We start from the raw sequence: 24,699 nt of genomic DNA on the forward strand, positions 1-24,699 counted from the left end.
CCAGCCAGTCTATTGTTTTCAACATATGATCCATATATAATATGAACAACAGTGGAGACAGGTTGCAGCCTTGTCTTACCCCTGAAACTACTCTGAACCATGAACTCAATTTACCGTCAACTCTAACTGCTGCCTGACTATCCATGTAAAGACCTTTAATTGCTTGCAAAAGTTTACCTCCTATTCCATAACCTCGTAGAACAGACAATAACTTCCTCCTAGGAACCCGGTCATATGCCTTTTCTAGATCAATAAAGCATAGATACAATTCCCTGTTCCATTCATAACACTTCTCCATTATTTGCCGTAAGCTAAAGATCTGGTCCTGACAACCTCTAAGAGGCCTAAATCCACACTGATTTTCATCCAATTGGTCCTCAACTAATACTCGCACTTTCCTTTCAACAATACCTGAGAAGATTTTACCCACAACGCTGATTAAAGAGATACCTTTGTAGTTGTTACAATCTTTTCTGTTTCCATTTTTAAAGATTGGTGTGATTACTGCTTTTGTCCAGTCTGATGGAACCTATCCCGACTCCCAGGCCATTTCAGTTATCCTGTGTAACCATTTAAGACCTGACATTCCACTGTATTTGATGAGTTCCGACTTAATTTCATCCACCCCAGCTGCTTTATTGCACTGCAATCTATTGACCATTTTCACCACTTCCTCAAATGTGATCCTATTTCCATCCTCGTTCCTATCCCATTGTACATCGAAATCTGAAACATTACTGATCGTATTTTCACCTACATTGAGCAACTCTTCAAAATATTCCCTCCATCTGCCCAAGGAATCCACAGGATTCACAAGCAGTTTTCCTGACCTGTCCAAAATACTTGTCATTTCCTTCTTACCTCCCTTTCGAAGACTGCTAATTACACTCCAGAATGGTTTTCCAGCAGCTTGACCCAAAGTCTCCAACCTGTTTCCAAAGTCTTCCCAAGATTTCTTCTTGGATGCTGCAATTATCTGTTTGGCTTTGTTTCTTTCTTCAACATAACTTTCTCTCTCTACCTGAGTTCTAGTATGTAGCCATTTTTGATACGCCTTCTTTTTCCTTTTACAGGCTGCCTTGACTGTGTCATTCCACCAAGCTGTTTGCTTCATCCTACCTTTACACACTACTGTTCCAAGACATTCTTTAGCCACTTCTAGTACTGTGTCCCTGTACCTTGTGCATTCCTTTTCCAATGACTGTAATTGACTACATTCAACTAACTGAAGTTTCTCCACTCTTACCCTCCTAGATATGGACCTGACCTCCTGCACTTTCGGCCTCACAATACCAATTTCGCTGCAGATTAAATAATGATCAGTGTCATCAAAGAATCCCCTGAATACATGTGTGTCCCTCACAGCCTTCCTGAATTCCTGATCTGTTATTATATAGTCAATGACAGATCTGGTTCCCCTGCCTTCCCAAGTATACCGGTGAATGTTCTTATGTTTAAAAAAAGGAGTTTGTGATTACTAAGCCCATACTGGCACAGAAATCCAAGAGTTGTTTCCCGTTCCTGTTGGCCTCCATATCCTCTCCAAATTTACCCATAACCTTTTCATACCCTTCTGTACGATTTCCAATCCTGCCATTAAAATCACTCATGAGCAGAACACTGTCCTTGTCCTTTACTCTAACAACTACATCACTGAGTGCATCATAAAAACTATCTATCTTATCTTGATCTGTCCCTTCACAATGCGAATATACTGACACAATCCTAATTTTCTTGCTAGACACTGTCAAATCTATCCACATCAGTCGTTAGTTTACATACCTTATTGCAACTACGCTGGGTTCCATTTCTTTCCTGATGTAAAGCCCTACACCCCATTGTGCTATTCCTGCTTTGACTCCTGACAGGTAGACCTTGCATTCTCCCACTTCCTCTTCTTTCTCACCCCTTACCCGAATGTCACTAACAGCTAAAACATCCAGCACCATCTTACTTGCAGCCTCTGCCAGCTCTACCTTCTTCCCAGAGTAGCCCCCATTGATATTAATAGCTCCCCATCTCATTAACATTTGTTTGCCGAGTCGTATCTTGTACTCTGTACATTGAGTGGCAAATTGTACTGTCTTCCTGACACTGTGGTAGGAACTGGAACTGTCATAAGAATATGTTCAAAAGGAATCCAACACCTGTCTGCCAAATGTGGCCAATGAAATGATCTTGATGGTCCTGCTGGTGTCATGAAGTTCACAAATACATCACCTTCTGCTTCGCAGCACTCTGCAACATATCCTGAGTACCATTTGTCATCATAAACAGCAATAACATAGCAACCTGGTTGTATGTTGCTGCTTTTGCTTCTGAATCCTGAGTCAGACACACTGTGAAGACACATGTTGTGCATGAACCTATAGTTATAACCGGACAGTCTGCTCATCTGCACATTGTCAGAGTTTGCTGGAGAGAAGTGATGATGGCTCCTTGTGTCTGCAACAGTTTTAACGTGTTCTAGTCTGCTTTATAGCAACTCTTCGACTGATTTCACCTCATTTTTCGAAACATAGAATGATTGTATGCCAGAGATATTCTTCTGTACCCAGATAAATAATTGAAGAGGTGTTAGAATGTGACCTTCTGTAGGGTGCTGCAGACTAGCTCGTGATGCCATGTGCTTAATGGTAGCACCAATACCATCACATACATTTTTACCATGACTTGTTGCGAAAATATTACATTCTGCGTGAATCTGAAAATCTTGGTAATGCATGCATAAATTTTTGAAATTTTTACAGTTTTTGTACTTACTAGCTGCCCCATCACTGAAGTATTTCTCTAAATGTATGTGAGGCAGCTTGTTTTTCACATATGCCATAACAGTGTGAATGTGGGCATGAACTGCAATGGCATCATGAATTAAACAGTCACTAAAAACGCACAGGTTCATGACAGAGACATCACCTGATTCACCTCTATAGTAAATCGCAAATGGCTGGAGAGTTGCTTGACTGTTGTCCCAATGATATCCTTGGATGGCATCTTGAACTATAAATGCATAATTTCATCTTGTTTCAAATTATCCTTACAAAACTGGAGATAAGCCAATCGTGCTGTTGCTGTGAAGCTGTGTGTGGTCAGTTTGTCCATTTTTTGACAACACATTTCAACAAAATCTTCCACTGTACTTTGCTTTGTTTCAAGACTTGTGCGATCCATGTGTGTCCATTGTTTATAAGAAACAAGTTCATTGTCATCCGTAAGGAGTTCACCATACAGTTTGTTCTTCATGTGCTCTGCAAGATTTGCCTTACCAGGACACTTTTTCACACCTGTGTATCATTCACTGGTAGGAACTGATATCACACACTAGCAGCTTCATTGCACCTTTGTAATCCAGACCAGAATCCTTTACAGCAGCAAACATCAACCTAGCATTTTGATGGGTCTCGCATACACAAACATTGTGTGTGCCCCTTGCACTTACAGGCACAATCCATTTTGGCTGAAGATTGGAAAAAGATGATAAACCTACTTTGGTATTGGGATACTTTTCCTTGAATTCTACATATAGTTCTGATATGTTGCATAGCAACAGTCTTTTTTGCATCTGTACATGTACATTTCCCATTTTCACCATTACATAGTCTTTTTTTTCCAGGCATTATTCGGCTGTAGTCATTATTTTCATAAAACTCCGACACTAGCACCTTTATTTCTGAATGCAATTGCTTACCCTGAGCCTGCTGAAGTTATGGAAGCACTCCTTGGGTTGCTTTTATTTTCCTAGCTTGCTTTACCATACATGTAGAAACATTGAATTCCTTTGTAGTGTAGTCAATAGACCAGCTGGAAGGTGCAAAGGTAGGAATAGCTACTTTTTTCTAGCATGTGGATATGGCACATTTTTCTTTCAAATCATGCAGAATTTTGTCCAAATCAGAACATTTCTGGCATGATTTCTGTTCATTTGGAGCAGACAGTTCTTCCTCTTCAAACATTAGCGTGTCAGCTAACAAACATAGAACCTAACAAACATAGAAGCTGACACAGGTAAATGGTAACAATACATCTGTGAGCGAATGCCTGCTGTACTGTCCTTATATAGAGGAGCACTATGGTACATGGCACAGCAGCTGCCATGCCATGAACTCAAGTCCTGTGACACACTGCAGGCAGCCTCTGGTGGTCAGTCCACACAGATGCCGTTGGTGAATGATTTGAGTGCAGTGCACTGTCGGCCTGATGCCGCAGTGCTTGGTCAGGTATTGCGTACAGGGTTATTGGGGTGACAGCAACTGTGATCGGAAAGCCCATAGTAGGAAACCCATTTACTGTATGTTGCACCACACCATATAAGTGGAAACAAAGGCATTCATCCTGGTCAAAAGTAGGATCTGGCCCCATCGGAAGCCAGGACAGAATATCAGCGTTGGCATGTTGAGTGATAGGCCAAAAATGTATTTCATTGTCAAAGTGGGACAGAAAGAATGCCCAACAGTGGAGACGGCATGCTACTTTGTCAGGCAATGAAGCAGAAGGGTTAATAATGAAACCAAGGGATTGTGGAACTTAGGACCATATAAGAACACGTAAAATTTTCTTAGGTCATAGATGATAGCAAGTACTTTCTTTTCAACTTGGGAGTAGCAGTGCTGAGCAGACTTGAGCATTTGTATTGCGTCAGTTATGAACCATGGACCTTGCCATTGGTGGGGAGGCTTGCGTGCCTCAGCGATACAGATAGCCGTACCGTAGGTGCAACCACAACAGAGGGTTATCTGTTGAGAGGGCAGACAAACGTGTGGTTCCTGAAGAGGGGCAGCAGCCTTTTCAGTAGTTGCAAGGGCAACTGTCTGGATGATTGACTGATCTGGCCTTGTAACACTAACCAAAACGGACTTACTGTGCTGATACTGCGAACGGCTGAAAGCAAGGGGAAACTACGGCCGTGTTTTTTACCGAGGGCATGCAGCTTTACTGTATGGTTAAATGATGATGGCGTCCTCTTGGGTAAAATATTCCGGAGGTAAAATAGTCCCCCATTCGGATCTCCGGGCGGGGAATACTCAAGAGGATGTCATTATCAGGAGAAAGAAAACTGGCATTCTACGGATCGGAGCGTGGAATGTCAGATCCCTTAATCGGCCAGGTAGGTTAGAAAATTTAAAAAGGGCAATGGATAGGTTAAAGATAGATATAGTGGGAATTAGTGAAGTTCGGTGGAAAGAGGAACAAGACTTCTGGTCAGGTGACTACAGGGTTATAAACACAAAATCAAATAGGGGTAATGCAGGAGTAGGTTTAATAATGAATAGGAAAATAGGAATGCGGGTAAGCTACTACAAACAGCATTGTGAACGCATTATTGTGGCCAAGATAGATACGAAGCCCACGCCTATTACAGTAGTACAAGTTTATATGCCAACTAGCTCTGCAGATGACGAAGAAATTGAAGAAATGTATGATGAAATAAAAGAAATTATTCAGATTGTGAAGGGAGACGAAAATTTAATAGTCATGGGTGGCTGGGATTGGGCAGTAGGAAAAGGGAGAGAAGGAAACATGGGTGAATATGGATTGGGGGTAAGAAATGAAAGAGGAAGCCGCCTAGTAGAATTTTGCACAGAGCACTAATTAATCATAGCTAATACTTGGTTCAAGAATCATGAAAGAAGGTTGTATACATGGAAGAACCCTGGAGATACTAAAAGGTATCAAATAGATTATATAATGGTAAGACAGAGATTTAGGAACCAGGTTTTAAATTGTAAGACATTACCAGGGGCAGATGTGGATTCTGACCACAATCTATTGTTTATGAACTGTAGATTAAAACTGAAGAAACTGCAAAAAGGTGGGAATTTAAGGAGATGGGACCTGGATAAACTGACTAAACCAGAGGTTGTACAGAGTTTCAGGTAGAGCATAAGGGAACAATTGACAGGATTGGAGGAAAGAAATACAGAAGAAGAAGAATGGGTAGCTTTGAGGAATGAAGTAGTGAAGGCAGCAGAGGATCAAGTAGGTAAAAAGACGAGGGCTAGTAGAAATCCTTGGGTGACAGAAGAAATACTGAATTTAATTGATGAAAGGAGAAAATATAAAAATGCAGTAAATGAAGCAGGCAAAAAGGAATACAAACGTCTCAAAAATGAGATCGACAGGAAGTGCAAAATGGCTAAGCAGGCATGGCTCGAGGACAAATGTAAGGATGTAGAGGCTTATCTCACTAGGGGTAAGATAGATACAGCCTACAGGAAAATTAGAGAGACCTTGTAACAAGTCCGATTTATGTATCCCGCTCGATCGGGATCTGATAGCAGCCCAAATAAATATTAATTAATGTGACCGTGTACCTAATGGGGCTGGCAATTGGATTTGACTGCTACGGAGTTGTTACATTCCATTTTGTCCTTCTCAAATGCTGTAATAATGAAATGTCCGGTGGCAAGAAGGAACGCCAGCACAGCTTCACTAATCAAGAACCTATATTCGTCTCAAAAACACAAAAAGAAGGAGGCAGTCACTGCCTTCGTCATACATATTTAATAACGGCTAATCTCAGCACAGGCTTCCTCGCTATTCATTATTGTCACACGCAAATTCAATCACTGCAATCCAATACTGCAATCCAAATGATGCCGGCGCGGTAGACGCGAAACCACAAAGATCGGCACAGAAATATCACTGATCACTCTCGTAATTATACTTTTTCACTTTCCCGTATTATTCTAACACAAAGGGGTTAAACCGCGGCGATGGCCACTCCCTTTGTCATTAAAGCCTTGCATTACAGCAACAGGCCTCCACACCGCTCGGCCCGCAACCTGGGAACTGACTCAACTCTCACTCGCTCTCGCCACACGACACTATCGATTGTTTGCCCAATCGACCTGTGCCGAGTGCAAACTTATAGTAAGGGCCTTTGGACCCCTTACATCCCCGCCCTCGAAAACTTCTTTGGAGCCACAGGCATAAAGGAATCGGCAAGGGAATTAGACATTGCTACATCTGAACAAAACACACATTGTAAATAATTAATGAAATTACAATTCACCAAAAAATCCCTCGACTCCGGTAGTGGGCTGCCTCCACAATAATTTCTACAAAAGGTTATTCATCTCATAAACATGGCATTGTCCAAATTACAATTTTTTATCAAGCAGCAATAATCCTCTATAGTCCATATTGAATGCAACACACAACATACAATCAAAAATTATTACTTGAACACATGACATATTAATTATTATACTACAAATTAGTTGTTACAGGTTTTATACCCATTCTCAGGTAATCATCGATATGAAATATGCAATTCTAATTATAATACATCAGAAAACACAATGTAAATAAACATTTTCCTTTTTCAAATGTCCGTTTAACAACTAAATGTTCTAAACATATCTTAGTAGGTTTATTCGGGTCCTCGGACCTCACCTGGAGTGTCATTCAGTTTTCCAGTCCCTCCACCTCTTCCTCTATAATCAGACGAATGATTAAAATGATTCCTTTGGTCACTACTTCCCTCTCGGTTTTGATCCTTAGCTTGATTGTGTTCCTGTGATTGAACAGATTCCAACTGTTCCAGTATCTCCATCAAGGCCTCCCTATCTTTAATTAGGCTCCCAGATATAGTTTCTTGCATTGTCCGGCTCAATCTTCTTTTTATCGCAGATATCATTACGTCATCACTCAGGGGTTGTTCTAAGGTCTCGTTCAATTCCCACAAATGTTCGGCAAACTCTCTCAACGTTCCTCTCCATGTACTAAGTGACTTATGGTGTAGTAGGTCCTCAAGTGCTGCACACTGATGACTTTTGCACCAGTATTTCTTCAAGAATTCTCCTTCAAACTGATCATAACTAGTATTCCCTTCCTTCTTCTTGACTCCCCAAGTGAAGGCCTCACCTTCCATTGCAACCCTCTGGTTATCCTCTTCTCGTTGCACTGCTATAGCATTTCTCAGATTGACTGCCAGTTGGTTTTGCCTATCTCCTATCCCCTTAACCACATCGTTGCATTGTTTCTGCATCTGCGTCATCTCGGTGACCCTTTCTCCCAATTTGGCTTTAGTTTCTTCAATATCGTCTTCTATCTTTTTTGTTAGCTTTCCTTCCATCTTCTCCACGTCTCCCTGGACTTGGTCTATATTCTTCTGTAGCCTACTCTCTCTCTCGTCGATGTTCATCTTCAGTCGTTCTGGTAACTCCTGCATCTCCTTCTTCAGATTACATTCCATCTTCATGTATGATGTTTTGATCTCTTGTGCTATAGTTTCTTGTAAATCTTCCTTTAGTGATTTGTGGAATATTTCTCTCCTTTCTCTTGTTTCTTGAAAACTCTTCTCTAATGATTCTCTGAAACCTCGTAAATTTTTCTGTATTGATTTGTGGAATATTTCTCTCCTTTCTCTTGTTTCTCGTGTCTCGGGATAACTGGTTGAATGCGCTAATGGGCTCTCTAATGACAATCCATAATCACTGATTCCTGAATCATCTCTTGTCTTCCTGCCCTATCCCTTTCCTTTCAACTACTGCCTCACAAACCTGCATATCTTCAGTAGACATGTTTGGTTTATTTTTAATGCACAGGCAAGTAATACAAAATAACCTCTAGCAACCCAAAACACTCCTAATTATCATGAAACTAATCAAACAGTAACTGCAGTATCTTCAGTTAATCCCAAAATTGATACAATATGCATGAGTACTGAACATAACAACTCTCAAAACCTAATAACTTCAAATATCAATTCTCACATACACAGCTTATGTAAAATGTTCTAAATAAGATAAATCACACCACTCATAAAATCTATAAATGTAAAATCCCCAAAAACAATAAGCATATCTGTATAAGCACCATTTAGACTGCGCAGCATGCATCAATAAATATGCTATATTTCAGAGTATGTTTCGCAAATTTTTCGGAAATTACTGTAATTGGGCACTTTTCCTAATATGACTCTCAGTTTACAAATGTTTATCTACCGCGAAGACTGCACACTACAATTTAATGTTATGTCAACCAGTCGTCTTCACTCACCAACTGACGTTACCACGAGTCGCGATGTTTTGACGTTTGAAGTGGGCGTGGCGCTGTACTGCCGCCGGAGCTGCGTGAAGGTGCGCTGAAGATCTGTGGCGAGTCGTCGTAGTTCTCTGTCGGCCGCTCCGTGGCGCTGTAGGCGGGCGTAGTTTGTAGTTTGGCCGCTAGATGCTGGGTCGTCGCTCGGTGTCTCGAAGTCGCGCTGCTCACTGTGGCGGGACGTCGTAGTTCTCAGCTGGCCGCTCTGTGGCGCTGCAGGCGGGCGTAGTTTGTAGTTCAGCCGCTAGATGCCGGGTCGGCGCTCGGTGTCTCGAAGTCGCGCTGAAGACCGTCGGTGTAGTGCGTCTGTGCTTGACCTACTCCTTGCACAGGTAGTTGGGATGACGTGTGAAATCACCTTGCGGATCGAAGCTCTTTGGCGCAACTGCTACACGGGTCTGCGTGACGTCACTCAACAATTGCGTCGCCACATAAATTGTCTTCCGCATAACAGTTTATGGGTCCTCCTGAAGCTGTCCGATTCAAAAGCAATTTCAGTCAAAATATTACTATTAAACACTTCTGTAAAGCTTTCGTGACGAATTCTTAGTTCGTTTTGCTATTGTAATGTTCACACGTGTCTCTCTTTAGTGTTCACTTTTCACAGTTTTTCGCGTGGATTTACGCATTTGCACATTATAACACAGTTTATTGACACTATTATTCTTATCTAATATGGCAAGAAAAAAAAAGTTTAGTCACAGTCGTAAGATGCTATTACTTTGTATTGTTCGAAATGCACTGTTTCTTGTCGCAATTTTAAAGTTTATACTCTGTCTTCATCCGAAATTGGAAAAAAATATTTTCTTGCGTTAATCAAGGTGAAATTACCTATTGTTCTTTACTATTCGTCTGAAAATTGCACTTGTCCTTTCACGGTAAGCCAAGGGTGTAACACCTCCGATTTATGTATCCCACTCGATCGGGATCTGAACAGCAGTCCTAATAATTATTAATTAATGTGACCGTGTACCTAATGGGGCTGGCAATCGGATTTGACTGCTACGGAGTTGTTACATTCCATTTTGTCCTTCTCAAATGCTGTAATAATGAAATGTCCGGTGGCAAGAAGGAACACCAACACAGCTTCACTAATCAAGAACCTATATTCGTCTCAAAAACACAAAAAGAAGGAGACAGCCACTGCCTTCGTCATACATATTTAATAACGGCTAATTTCGGCACAGGCTTCCTCGCTATTCATTATTGTCACACGCAAATTCAATCACTGCAATCCAACACTGCAATCCAAATGATGCCAGCGCGGTAGACGCGAAACCACAAAGATCGGCACAGAAATATCACTGATCACTCTCGTAATTATACTTTTTCACTTTCCCGTATTATTCTAACACAAAGGGGTTAAACCGCGGCGATGGCCACTCCCTTTGTCATTAAAGCCTTGCATTACAGCAACAGGCCTCCACACCGCTCGGCCCGCAACCTGGGAACTGACTCAACTCTCACTCGCTCTCGCCACACGACACTATCGATTGTTTGCCCTATCGACCTGTGCCGAGTGCAAACTTATAGTAAGGGCCTACGGACCCCTTACAACCTTCAGAGAAAAGAGAACCACTTCTATGAATATCAAAAGCTCAGATGGAAACCCAGTTCTAAGCAAAGAAGGGAAAGCAGAAAGGTGGAAGGAGTATATAGAGGGTCTATACAAGGGCAATGTACTTGAGGACAATATTACGGAAATGGAAGAGGATGTAGATGAAGATGAAATGGGAGATACGATACTGCGTGAAGAGTCTGACAGAGTACTGAAAAACCTAAGTCGAAACAAGGCCCCGGGGTAGACAACTTTCCATTAGAACTACTGACGTCCTTGGGAGAGCCAGTCCTGACAAAACTCTACCATCTGGTGCGCAAGATGTATGAAACAGTCGAAATACCCTCAGACTTCAAGAAGAATATAATAATTCCAATCCCAAAGAAAGCAGGTGTTGACAAATGTGAAAATTACCGAACTATCAGTTTAATAAGTCACGGCTCCAAAATACTAATGCAGATTCTTTACAGACGAATGGAAAAACTAGTAGAAGCCGACCTCGGGGAAGATCAGTTTGGATTCCGCAGAAATGTTGGAACACGTGAGGCAATACTGACCCTACGACTTATCTTAGAAGCTAGATTAAGGAAAGGCAAACCTACGTTTCTAGCATTTGTAGACTTAGAGAAAGCTTTTGACAATGTTGACTGGAATACGCTCTTTCAAATTCTGAAGGTGGCAGAGGTAAAATACAGGGAGCGAAAGGCTATTTACAATTTGTACAGAAACCAGATGGCAGTTATAAGAGTCGAGGGGCAGGAAATGGAAGCAGTGGTTGGGAAAGGAGTGAGACAGGGTTGTAGCCTCTCCCCGATGTTATTCAGTCTGTATATTGAGCAAGCAGTGAAGGAAACAAAAGAAAAATTCAGAGTAGGTATTAAAATCCATGGAGAAGAAATAAAAACTTTGAGGTTCGCCGATGACATTGTAATTCTGTCAGAGACAGCAAAGGACTTGGAAGAGCAGTTGAACGGAATGGACAGTGTCATGAAAGGTGGGTATAAGATGAACATCAACAAAAGCGAAACGAGGATAATGGAATGTAGTCGAATTAAGTCGGGTGATGCAGAGGGAATTAGATTAGGAAATGAGACACTTAAAGTAGTAAAGGAATTTTGCTATTTGGGGAGCAAAATAACTGATGATGGTCGAAGTAGAGAGGATATAAAATGTTGACTGGCAATGGCAAGGAAAGTGCTTCTGAAGAAGAGAAATTTGTTAACTTCAAGTATTGATTTAAGTGTCAGGAAGTCATTTCTGAAAGTATTTGTATGGAGTGTAGCCATGTATGGAAGTGAAACATGGACGATAACTAGCTTGGACAGGAAGAGAATAGAAGCTTTCAAAATGTGGTGCTACAGAAGAATGCTGAAGATTAGATGGGTAGATCATAGAACTAATGAGGAGGTATTGAATAGGATTGGGGAGAAGAGAAGTTTGTGGCACAACTTAACTAGAAGAAGGGATCGGTTGGTAGGACATGTGTTGAGGCATCAAGGGATCACCAATTTAGTATTGGAGGGCAGCGTGGAGGGTAAAAATCGTAGAGGGAGATGAAGAGATGAATACACTAAGCAGATTCAGAAGGATGTAGGTTGCAGTAGGTACTGGGAGATGAAGAAGCTTGCACAGGATAGAGTAGCATGGAGAGCTGCATCAAACCAGTCTCAGGACCGAAGACCACAACAATAACAACAACAACAAGTTATTTGGTGTTTGGAACCATCCTCATATCAGTCTGCGAGAACAGCCCCATGTTTGTATTGAAAGGCGTTCGTAGCCAAAAACCAAGTGTTGGCCAGGATGGAAAGTAGCCAAACAAGGAGCAGAACGTAATTTAGATTTCAAAAGTCCGATCACATGCTTGCATGCCAGCATCTACAAGAAAAGGAACATTCTTGTGGAACATCTCATGGAGGGGATGGGCCAATGTGGCCTCACTTGGGATGGATTTGTGACAGTATGTGATTTTACCTAAAAATGCTTTTGAGTTTTTTGAGAATGATAGGGCAAGGCAAAGTTGTGATGGCAGCAACATGGTGACATAAAGGCTTAGCACAGTTCTGAGTAACCTCAAACTCCAGATATGCAATGGATGGCTAAAAAAAGTGTGACATGGGCAAGTTGCACTTCAATTCTGCAATATGTGCGATCATGAACAAGGTTTGTAAATTATAGGAATGCTCTTCCATAGATGCACTCATAAAGAAGATATCATTGAGGTAGTTGATGCATCCTAGAACATATATCATCAGTTTTTCCAAAAAATACTGAAAAATTTCCGGGCCACTTGCCCCACCGAATGGGAGGTGCTGATATGGGTAAAAACCGAAAGGCCTTTTAATCCCCAGGAGCAGTTTAGGATCCTCATCCAATGAAACTTGTAAATAGCATTAAGATGAGTCAGTTTTGGAGAAAAACTGCCCCTTGGCATGTTTATCCATTAACTCATCCTGATGGGGCAAAAGGTAGGTGTCAGTGTTAGATTGAATTCCTATTTCAATTGATAGAGCAAACCATAGGAGGAGGGTGTGTTTGGAAAAAGTGCAGCCATGCCATGGGTTTCAGGGTAATGTGAGCAACAAAATTAGTGGCACAACCTAAATGATCCTAAAAATGAGAAGGGAACTCAGAACACAGAGAATCTAACTGCTAGTAAGGGATGTGGTCTGAAACAAGCTGCATTGTATCTGAAATGGAAAAACCAAAAGCATTGAAAGCATCCAGACTGAACAAATCGTTGGCACCAGCATCATGTACTACCAAGAAAGTCAAGGAATGAACCACATATTTACACATAATGGGAGCATTAAGTACTTCAAAATTGGAGTATGCTGCCTATTTTAACTCACCAAATGTCGAGTAACCACACATTTTCCACCAATTGCACTTCAATAAACAATGTATTATGAATCATAAGCACTGGAGACACACAATTAATATCCATGTCCATGTCTGCTGGAGGGGCTGGGAACAACACACAAACGCCATTTGTCCTTTTTTCCTACAGGTGTTGCAAGTCGCCCAGCACTTAGCGTACATGACCCAATCATGTTGCACAAAACAGTATGGGCAAGATGGGAGGGTGAAGTGCTGTCGTTGCTGTGCTTATTGTTGTTATTTGGCATTGTGCTGTCCAGTGCCACATGGAAGTTGTATTTGTATGGCTACCACATTGTCCTCCCACCGAGAGCTGACTGATGCTCAACAGCCAGGAACAGAAGCCGCTGCGATGATGTCACACCAAGCCACTGCCTGATCAGCTGCAGGGTGAGGTACTTCAAAAGACTGACAAGGGAACCTCCCCTTCGCACCCCCCTCACCCCCTCAGATTTAGTTATCAGTTGGCACAGTGGATAGGCCTTGAAAAACTGAACACAGATCAATCGAGAAAACAGGAAGAAGTTGTGTGGAACTATGAAAAAAATAAGCAAAATATACAAGCTGAGTAGTCCATGTGCAAGATAGGCAACATCAAGGATAGTGTGAGCTCAGGAGCGCTGTGGTCCCATGGTTAACATGAGCAGCTGCGGAACGAGAGGTCCTTGGTTCAAGTCTTCCCTCGAGTGAGAAGTTTAATTTTTTATTTTCAGATTATTGTCAAAGTTCAGGCACTCACACATAATCAACTTCGCTCTCCAAAATTCCAGGACATGTTCAGATTTGCTTGGACATATGCAGGATTTGACGGTCTACACACGGAAAAAATTGAAAACGTTAAAAACATACTTTTTGACAGCACAGGGAAAACTGTGCGACTGTGAAACTGTTGCATTCATTTGTTGCAGTTTATGTGACAAACTCTTATGTTTTCCTCACTTTTTTGGGAGTGATTATCAATCCACAAGAAAACCTAAATTGGGCAAGGTAGAAGAATCTTTTTACCCATTCGCCAAGCGTACAAGTAAGGTGGATCGACAACATATTCCTGTCATGTGACACACATGCCGTCACCAGTGCCGTATAGAATATATCAGACATGTTTTCCTGTGGAGGAATCGGTTGACCTATGACCTTGCGATCAAATGTTTTCGGTTCCCATTGGAGAGGCACATCCTTTTGTCTACTAATTGCACTGTTTTGCGGTGCGGTCGCAAAACACAGACACTAAACTTATTACAGTGAACAGAGATGTCAATGAATGAACGGACAGATCATAACTTTGTGAAAATAAAGAAAGTACACTTTTCACTCGAGAGAAGACTTGAACCAAGAACCTCGTTTTGCAACTGCTCACACTAACCACGGAACCACGGCACGCCTGAGCTCACACTATCTTTGATGTTGCCTATCTTGCACATGGACTACTCAGTTTGTATATTTTGCTTATTTTTTTCATAGTCCCACACAACTTCTTCCTGTTTTCTTGATTGATCTGTGTCCAGTTTTTCAAGGCCTATCCACTGTGCCAACTTATAACTAAATCTGAGGGGGCTGCAATGGGGAGGTTCCCTGTGAGCAATATTTAATACTTCAGCGAAGGATGGATTCTGGTACGGCAATGCACGCTGACGCATCTTCTTATTGGGAGCCAACCAAATAATGACATCACAGACCATAGAGTCAGCAAAGGAATCATGATGATAAGCATCAGTAACAAACTGATATTTATGACTGAGGCCATGGTGTTCAGCTGCCCAAGCTCTGTAGGACTGGTGGGGCTGTTTCTGAAAACGGTAGGACTCTACACATGTTGCAGTGACTTGCATGAATTTATGGCGATAATTTGACAACAACTTACACATTTCATCAAACTGAAGCAATGCAGGTTCTTGTATAGCAGATTAATGTTTGGAAATTTGTGTTTGAAATGAATATAAATGTACACATGTGCATCATGTAAAATCTTTTGTGGTTTCTCCAAATTCATACAAATAATATTTTAGAATGAAGTAATCAGTTGCAGGCATTAAAGAACTTAATTAAGGTACTCAATAAATTTAACAGTGTGTTTGATGTTCAGTTTTAACCACCCAAATCAGAAAATTTTTTGATATTGTTTGGTTAAAACTGCATCAGACTTTATCACTCATTTACAGTTGATTAGGTATACATAATAATTTATGTTTCTCAAGTTATAATGACTGCTTTGGCTGTCTGTTTAATGATGAAGTTCTGTCATTATTATGGACAGTTGTCTATATGGAAAGTATTTCACTATACTTGCTTTGAATCAAAGCAAAAAACTTATGTCTGTAACAATAACTGATTCTTTGTTTCAGGAGGAATGCTACTTACTTACATTTTGTTCATGTTTTTTGTCTTCCAACTGCATTTTTCAACTAAGAAAGCAACTATTTTGTGTTCTATGATTGGAACAGTACTTACACTTGGTTTGGCATTTTCTTACTATGTCAGGTAAGAGTTTATATTGGGATACAAAACACATTATGAAAGAGTGTCCAATTTTCACAATCATTTGTTTCTTCCTAAGTTACAGTCATTAGTTAATGTAATGATAAATCACTGGGCTTTCTAAATGTGTTATAAAAATAGCTAGCTAATTTTCAGACTATTTGTTCCACACATTTCATTTTTCCATCTAATTACAAGGTTAAAACGTTTGTTCGTCATCAGATGGCTGCATTACAGGATGAATTGATAATCAAACATTGGTTGTTTTGCATGCCATTTGCCCTATCATAACAATATATTAACTGATAAACATTCATAAAGGAAATGAAAGTAAATGAATTCTCAAATTCCATAATGGCTGTTTAGGACTACTACTTACAGTGAACAGGTCTTCATAGCTTTGAAGACTTGTGTGTGTTTTCTTTCTTTTTTTTTCCATGTACCATGCAGTCATTCATGCTAAATGTGTCCCATTGTTATAATAAACATACCCAAAATTCACAAAGTAAAAGTTGGGTCACCATTAATATATTTACAACGAACAGTCTGGTTTCGCATATACTCCATGTGTTTTACGTGTACTGATAGCTTCCGAAGATGCTGTGAAGCAAAGGTATACATTGTTTACATAGATGTCAGATATCTTTTTAGTGATATTTGTTGTATGGGCACTAAGCCATGGTCCAAGACGTATTTCTCTGCATAATGCAGACAAGCAAATATAAGAGCTACAAAAAGCGGTATTAAGGAACACAAGAGCAATATGTGTTTGAGCAACACAGATAAATCGGCAGTAGCAGAACTTGCAGTAGGAACAGTGAACCACCAAATTTGTTTCTCTGGTACCATTTTTTTATCAAGGCCTAATCATTATTATGCGAGGTTATACAGAGGTGCCATAGAAAACCCAAAAACAACTTTAACAGAAAAAAAGAAGCATTGAAATTAGACAAGTTGTAGGCCTTATTATAAATAAAGCTCCATAACGCACATTTGTGCGACTGTGTGATTTTAGGCAGTGATTTGATCATGTTACAAACCAACTTTCGCCTAGGTATGTGTAAGCAGTTCAGCTTGCTGGACGTGTTTGGAATTGTAACTGCTTTCTGAATTGTCACAGCCTCTGATGATATCTCTAGCATGGGAAGATGAGATATTAGGCAGGGAAATATGCTTTGGACCGTCACCTAATCCCCATAAAACAAATAGCACCAAAAACTCCATTTATTATTTCCCTGAATAGTGATGTCTTCTATAAGCACTTTACATAATACTTCACAAGATAGCGCAGGACCAAAAACTTTTTTTTCATCATAGCGTTGTGTGACAAAAGAGCTGAGAAAGACATATGATGTTTGAAACAATCAAGATACAATTGGCATGTTTGTATGCTACAAAAGAACTGGTGTACAGTAGTTGAACTTAAATAGCTTTAATTTTTGTGCAGGTATCATTCATCTATTAAATAGAATTTTGTTATGTGTGATTTTGAACTTTTCAGTGTGTACTTAATAGAAAGTATAACAGAGAAACCAGTGTTAATTAACACAATTATGACTTCTTCAACTTCTGTAGTCCTGTCTTCCTCAGTTGCGTGTAATATTAAGGTATATTCATAATTTTTACTTTTGAACCATGTAACTTCAACTGATTCTAACACAGTTTTCGTGCCATATGTGACTAAATAGTAAAAATATGTACATATTCCAGGCCTCTGAAAATGCCTTGCAGAGAATAAAGGCAAAACATTTATGGCACGAAAATTGTGTTTCATTCAGTTGTAGTTTGACAGTCCAAAAGTAAACATTATCAATATACCATAACAGTTATGACTTATTTCTTCATGTTGTTGTTTACTTATTCCAAAATAAGGGTATAGGATGATGGATTTTACTATGGAATATTATGTTTATGTATGTTGAAAAATTCAGACTTGAAAAGATTACTCTTGAATTAAAGGCAGTTTTGTTTATACAATGGTCCAAATGTATCGAGTGATTTATCAGTAAAATTATTTCATTAACTACAGATCTGAAACTGTATCAAAGAGTATGAATTGAACACAGTATCTGTCTCTTCATTTTTCAGTCTGGCCTACTACCTGGTATCTTATCCCCTTCCCCAAATGTTATGCATAGCATATGCATGAGAGTCTGTGAAATTATGGGAAGTATTATTTCCAAATTTTGAGTCATCCCATTTTACACAAAAAAGGCCAGAAATGTTTCAAATTGAAATTGTTTTACTTACTGATCTCTGTTTGTCTATTGAAACAGTATTACTAACCATATTCCCTTTACCATAATTGATTCAATTTTAATTTATAATTTTCATGAAGGAAGTATTTTTTAAATCATCCAATGTAAATTTATACAGGGTGTCTCAAAAAGGTATCTCACCAATTTTAAGCCATTCAATCAGTTTCACATGTTCACCTTTAGGGGCATTCCCAAAATCCAGTATGCATTGAAACTCTGTTCACAGTTGGTGCAACATCTCTACATCAACTGTGGCATTTACAGCAGTTTGGTTCTTTAAATCATTGATGTGGTTGACAAGCATTTGACAGACTCTGTCCTTCGCATAACCCCACAGTAACAATATCAGGTGATCTAGGATGTCAGGGAGTTGGACCCCACATAACTCCACAGAAAGAAGTCTATCAGTCTAATGTCAGGTGAGCTAGCAGGCCAGGGACCTGGACGACCCCTCCAATCCAGTGATCTTGAAACATATGCCTAGAACATGTCACACAGTCTGAGCTCAATGTGGCAATGCACCATCTTGGTGGAAAAGACTGCTTTTTGGTCAGTCAGTTTTGGAAATGCAAATATCTCCAGCATATCAAGGTAGTTGTTAGGATTAACTGTTTGTTTCCGAGAAAAAATGGTACCATGATCCAATCAACCATCAAACAACACCATCCTTCCCTTTTGGGCTGTCATGTACCTCTTCCATCACAGTATGTGGGTTGGTTGTGTGAACATTGTGTTTGTTTACTTTACCACACATGTGGATTGTTGCTTTGTCAGAAATGTACATTGTGGTATGTTGTGTGGTTTTACTGTAAGCAACACTTGTGATCGGTATGTATATATCTGTAAAAGTTTTTGAAGGACCCAGTGCATTGTTGCTCTGGGGATTTGCAGCTGCTGCAACACCCTCCAAGCAGACTTCTGCCGTGGATGTTGCAAAGCCATCTGTATCCTTTCTGTGTTAGCTTAACTTGTTCCAGATTGTCCAGTATGATGCTTCACAGCAACGCTTCCTGCCTGCTGAAAATTCCTGTAACACCAATGTATCAACGTCCTTGAGAGTGAGTGCTTCCTGTACTGTGTTCGCAAGTTCCTTTGAACCTGCATGTCCATTTTGATCTGAATAAACAATTCCACACATTGAGCCCATTCTTGAAACATTGTCATTATGTGTCACTCACGACAATCTGGAACACAAACAAAACTTTGTGAGTTTGTCTGTCACATAAGCCAAATGTGGTATGAAAATCATCTTAATTAGTTTGAATTGTAGCATACCTTTTGAGACACTCTGTATAAAACTATGTGGAAGTACAAAAATGAATACTAACACAGGATATTAGTAATTTTTTGAAGTATTGAATAAGATTAGGTAGTTGAACGTACTATTGAAATAATAGTTTGATACAGAAAAAAATATCACATTAATTTTTCAAAAACTATTCGTATCTACTGCTTTGTAATTAATATTTTCCTAATAGCAACTACAGTATTAATTGTCATGGTGAAATGCCTGCAAAAATTCATTATCTCACTGTGTTTTAAATGTTCATATGACCCCTATTTTTCAAAGAAATTTTTACTAAGTATTAAAAAAATTTCTAACATCTCATAATCATCACATATGTATCCCTTTTTTTCTTCTCGTTTCTCATTCACAAGTTCCCCATGAAAATGAACCAATGGTTTTATTTTTCCAAAGCTGTGACCATTTCATATGTATTTATTATATTATCATGTGAGTCATGTTTTGATTTTTTTTATGCCTTCTCTCTCAAACAAGTCCATTCTGGATATTAGTGGGTTCCTTTTGTGCAAATCACACTTTTATATGAAAAGTACTTATTTGAATTAATGTTGGGGCCAGTGTATATGCACAGTACATATCTTTTGCATTTAAGTCTTGGGATTCCGGAGTGGTCATAACCTAGTATAAAACAACTAATACAGTGGCTGCAGTTTGAATAGTTAAACATTACATTAAAGCTTTGAATCACATGCAAAATATTTGTGTACATAGTTATAAGATAAAATTTTTAGATCAGTTTGCAAAATTTATATTGACACAACTGTTACTTGTAGTGTAACTATAACTGGGGTGCTTTACACAAAAAAATATGGTTATTGTGAAATGTGGAAGAACAAACAGTCTTGGTGACAAAACAGAGTTTTTTATTTTATTTACCATCCAATGATGCAGTTCGCCTTAAACAGGGTGAACATTAATAAAACCAGCAAACTGCAGGGACGGTTTCCTGGCTGGAAATGGAGGAAAAAAAAGTTCTGTGAAAATGTGTTCGGAAATGGATGGTGTGTGTGCAATGACAACAAATCATCCCGGAACACAGTGTAGAGCTGCATCGCATCCATGTTGCAACAGATGTTTGAAGTGGCCTCCAGGGGATGCAAGGCACGCCTTCAAATATCACACCGAGGATTGCTGCACTCTTTTGCATGTTCCGACCTCTCTCCAAATAGCATCGGTGGTGTTGTGAACACGCTGTTGAATGCTCTGCACATCAAAAAATGATTCAGCTTACACATTGCTTTTCAGATGCCCCCAGAGGTAAAAATCCAGGGGGTTTAAGTAATGCAGAAGTGAGGTGGTGCTCTGTCATGCAGAAACCACATGACCTGTCGTATTGCCAAAGGCACATTCTCAAGCAGCCTAGGCAGAGTGTTCTGCAGGAATTCCAGGTATGTTGTGCAATAATAGCCGGTCCAAGTATGTGATAGCCAAGAATCACTGCCCACACATTGATGCTGAACCAATGCTGATGAGATGCCTCAACCATTCCCCTAGGATTGTTTGTAGCCGACAGATGACAATTATGCACATGGATAATGCCAGTTCTGGTAAAACTTGCTTCATTGGAAAGAGGACTGGTGACAGGAATCCCATAATTGTGATGGTCTGTTGTAGGAACCATCAACAGAGGAACCTTTCCATAGAGGGAAATGTGCTGCTGATAATCCTTCCACTTATTGTAAGTGATAGGGATAGTAGCAGTTGTCAAGCAGGATACACCATAATTGTACTTTGCTTACACCATATTGGCAGATCACTTGCCTGGAGCTTGTACTAATGTTCGTCTCAATATCCTGTAGAACCCAGTCCTTCCGACCTGGTTTATGCACTTTCTGCCTCCTCCCTGCACATTCATTTGTCTGGAAGGGCTGATGACCACACAAATGCCCAAAAAGAGCTTGAAATGTTGTGTGATGTGGTTGGTGTCTTTGAGGGTACTTGTTTTAGTATGGCCATGCTGCCACATGACCATTTCCATCTGCTTGGCTATACACATATACCATCTTGGCTTGTTTCTAACATGAATTCAGTATGCTGCGCAACCACACAGCCTGCAACACACAAGGAACACATGGAACATTGTTAGAAGAGCTTCCATTTGTCTGTGCCATCTGCCGTGGCAACTATACATTTCCAGACATATATTCGTATTACCTTTTTCTCCATTTCCAATCAGGAATCTGTCCCTGCAGTTTGTTGGTTTTATTAATGTTCACCCTATAAAAGACTTCTTCAGATTGGCCTAAGAGGAAAAAAATACAACCTTTTGTATAAATGGCATCGTTATCGTTTCATTCAAAAATTATTTGAACAAACGAGAAGCCAAAATAACAAGATTACTTGACTAGTACACACAATGTTTTGCTATTTTTTTCATTCTGATAGAGGTGTTTGTTCTTTGTCTGTTTGGTCCCCCTTACACAAAAGGTGTGTAGCATTAATGACATGACAAAAATTGTTCCAATAATATCCTTATCATAATGTATACACTTAAGAATATTTATTTTCATCATTACAATTTTAAGAATTATTATTGGAGCCTTATGAACACTTTACTACAAAATTTAGAGTATCTCTTTTGTAAATTATCAAAAAAGAATAGATGTCTGATCATTTGTGGTAACTTTAATATTGATTTTTCTGTGGAATCTAAAAAACAAACAGACCTACTAAACTGCCTCTTGAAATTTAATCTGAAACCTACAATATAAACAGCAAAACATGTAACAAACACTTCAGCCACAATAACAGACCACTTGTTTACTGGTGTAGGTATAAAATATAATCAAGCAATGGAAAATCCAGGATGGAATGTAACACTATTATGAGAAGAAAAGTTGCTACTCACCATACAGCGGAGATGCTGAGACTGCAATAATTCGTTTCTTATTGAATATAAGTCCCTTGTTAAAATCAGTGTTTTTTCAATGCAACCAAAATGTTATGGTTCCTTACAACCCTTTATTCTGCTCATTGTAGAGCTCCTTGATTTCATTCAGGACATAATACTCCTAAAAGAACCGAGATGAAGAATATTGTAGATACTGTTCAGATTATAATATTCGATGTTTTTATAATAATTACATTTGGTAAAATTAATGCATTTTCTACATCAAAACTTAAGAAGATGGCGGTAATTAAGAAAAATGAAATGTGTGTTGTACATTTATGGCATACGTGTAAGTAGCACACTGAGATGAAGAATATTGTAGATACTGTTCAGAATATAATATTCGATGTTTTTATAATAATTACTTTGGTAAAATTAATGCATTTACTACATCAAAACTTAAGAAGATGGTGGTAATTAAGAAAAATGAAATGTGTGTTGTACATTTATGGCATACCTGTAAGTAGCACATCAGTCTTATTGGAAATGAGCTGCTCTTTCTGCTGGTGTCATGGAAATATATGTAGCTCTCATAGAATTTAAATTACGGGCAGAACTATCCAAAAATCTTATTAATTAATCAAAAGTAGCAGTTGTGCAGTATAAACTTACAGTCTGAATGCCGTTCATGATTTGAATCTATGTTTTCCAACACATGATGAAATGTTATCTCTTTATCTGTTGTTGTTGTGGTCTTCAGTCCTGAGACTGGTTTGATGCAGCTCTCCATGTTACTCTATCCTGTGCAAGCTTTTTCATCTCCCAGTATCTACTGCAACCTACATCCTTCTGAATCTGCTTAGTGTATTCATCTCTTGGTCTCCCTCTACGATTTTTACCCTCCACGCTGCCCTCCAATACTAAATTGGTGATCCCTTGATGCCTCAGAACATGTCCTACCAACCGATCCCTTCTTCTGGTTAAGTTGTGCCACAAACTTCTCTTCTCCCCAATCCTATTCAATACTTCCTCATTAGTTATGTGATCTACCCCTCTAAACTTCAGCATTTTTCTGTAGCACCACATTTCGAAAGCTTCTATTCTCTTCTTGTCCAAACTATTTACTGTCCATGTTTCACTTCCATACATGGCTACACTCCATACAAATACTTTCAGAAATGACTTCCTGACACTTAAATCTATACTCGATGTTAACAAATTTCTCTTCTTCAGAAACGCTTTCCTTGCTATTGCCAGTCTACATTTTATATCCTCTCTACTTCGACCATCATCAGTTATTTTGCTCCCCAAATAGCAAAACTCCTTTACTACTTGAAGTGTCTCATTTCCTAATCTAATTCCCTCTGCATCACCCGACTTAATTAGACTAAATTCCATTATCCTTGTTTTGCTTTTGTTGATGTTCATCTTATACCCTCCTTTCAAGACACTGTCCATTCCATTCAACTGCTCTTCCAAGTCCTTTGCTGTCTCTGACAGAATTACAATGTCATCGGCGAACCTCAAAGTTTTTATTTCTTCTCCACGAATTTTAATACCTACTCCGAATTTTTCCTTTGTTTCCTTTACTGCTTGCTCAATATACAGATTGAACAACATCGGGGAGAGGCTACAACCCTGTCTTACTCCCTTCGCAACCACTGCTTCTCTTTCATGTCCCTCGACTCTTATAACTGCCATCTGGTTTCTGTACGAATTGTAAATAGCCTTTCGCTCCCTGTATTTTACCCCTGCCACCTTTAGAATTTGAAAGAGCGTATTCCAGTCAACATTGTCAAAAGCTGTCTCTAAGTCTACAAATGCTAGAAACGTAGGTTTGCCTTTCCTTAATCTAGCTTCTAAGATAAGTCATAGGGTCAGTATTGCCTCACGTGTTCCAATATTTCTACGGAATCCAAACTGATCTTCCTCGAGGTCAGCTTCTACCAGTTTTTCCATTCGTCTGTAGAGAATACTCGTTAGTATTTTTCATCCGTGACTTATTAAACTCATTCTTCGGTAATTTTCACATCTGTCAGCACCTGCTTTCTTTGGGATTGGAATTATTATATTCTTCTTGAAGTCTGAGGGTATTTCGCCTGTCTCATACATATTGTTCACCAGATGGTAGAGTTTTGTCAGGACTGGCTCTCCCAAGGCCGTCAGTAGTTCTAATGGAATGTTGTCTACTCCCGGGGCCTTGTTTCGACTTAGGTCTTTCAGTCCTCTGTCAAACTCTTCACGCAGTATCGTATCTCTCATTTCATCTTCATCTACATCCTCTTCCATTTCCATAATGTTGTCCTCAAGTACATTGCCCTTGTATAGGCCCTCTATATACTCCCTC

General features: G+C 39.5%; 1 protein-coding gene across 1 annotated transcript in view; it reads left to right on the forward strand.

Annotated features, from left to right (window-relative positions):
* Window positions 1–24,699, forward strand: part of LOC124777570 (DC-STAMP domain-containing protein 2) — a 254,458-nt gene that overhangs the window by 16,369 nt on the left and 213,390 nt on the right. The window contains exon 3 of the mRNA XM_047253029.1: window positions 15,826–15,961. Within this exon, the coding sequence (XP_047108985.1) occupies window positions 15,826–15,961 (136 nt within the window). The remainder of the gene's footprint in view (window positions 1–15,825; window positions 15,962–24,699) is intronic.

The sequence above is a fragment of the Schistocerca piceifrons genome, chromosome 1, assembly GCF_021461385.2.
Source record: "Schistocerca piceifrons isolate TAMUIC-IGC-003096 chromosome 1, iqSchPice1.1, whole genome shotgun sequence".
Classification (NCBI taxonomy): domain Eukaryota; kingdom Metazoa; phylum Arthropoda; class Insecta; order Orthoptera; family Acrididae; genus Schistocerca; species Schistocerca piceifrons.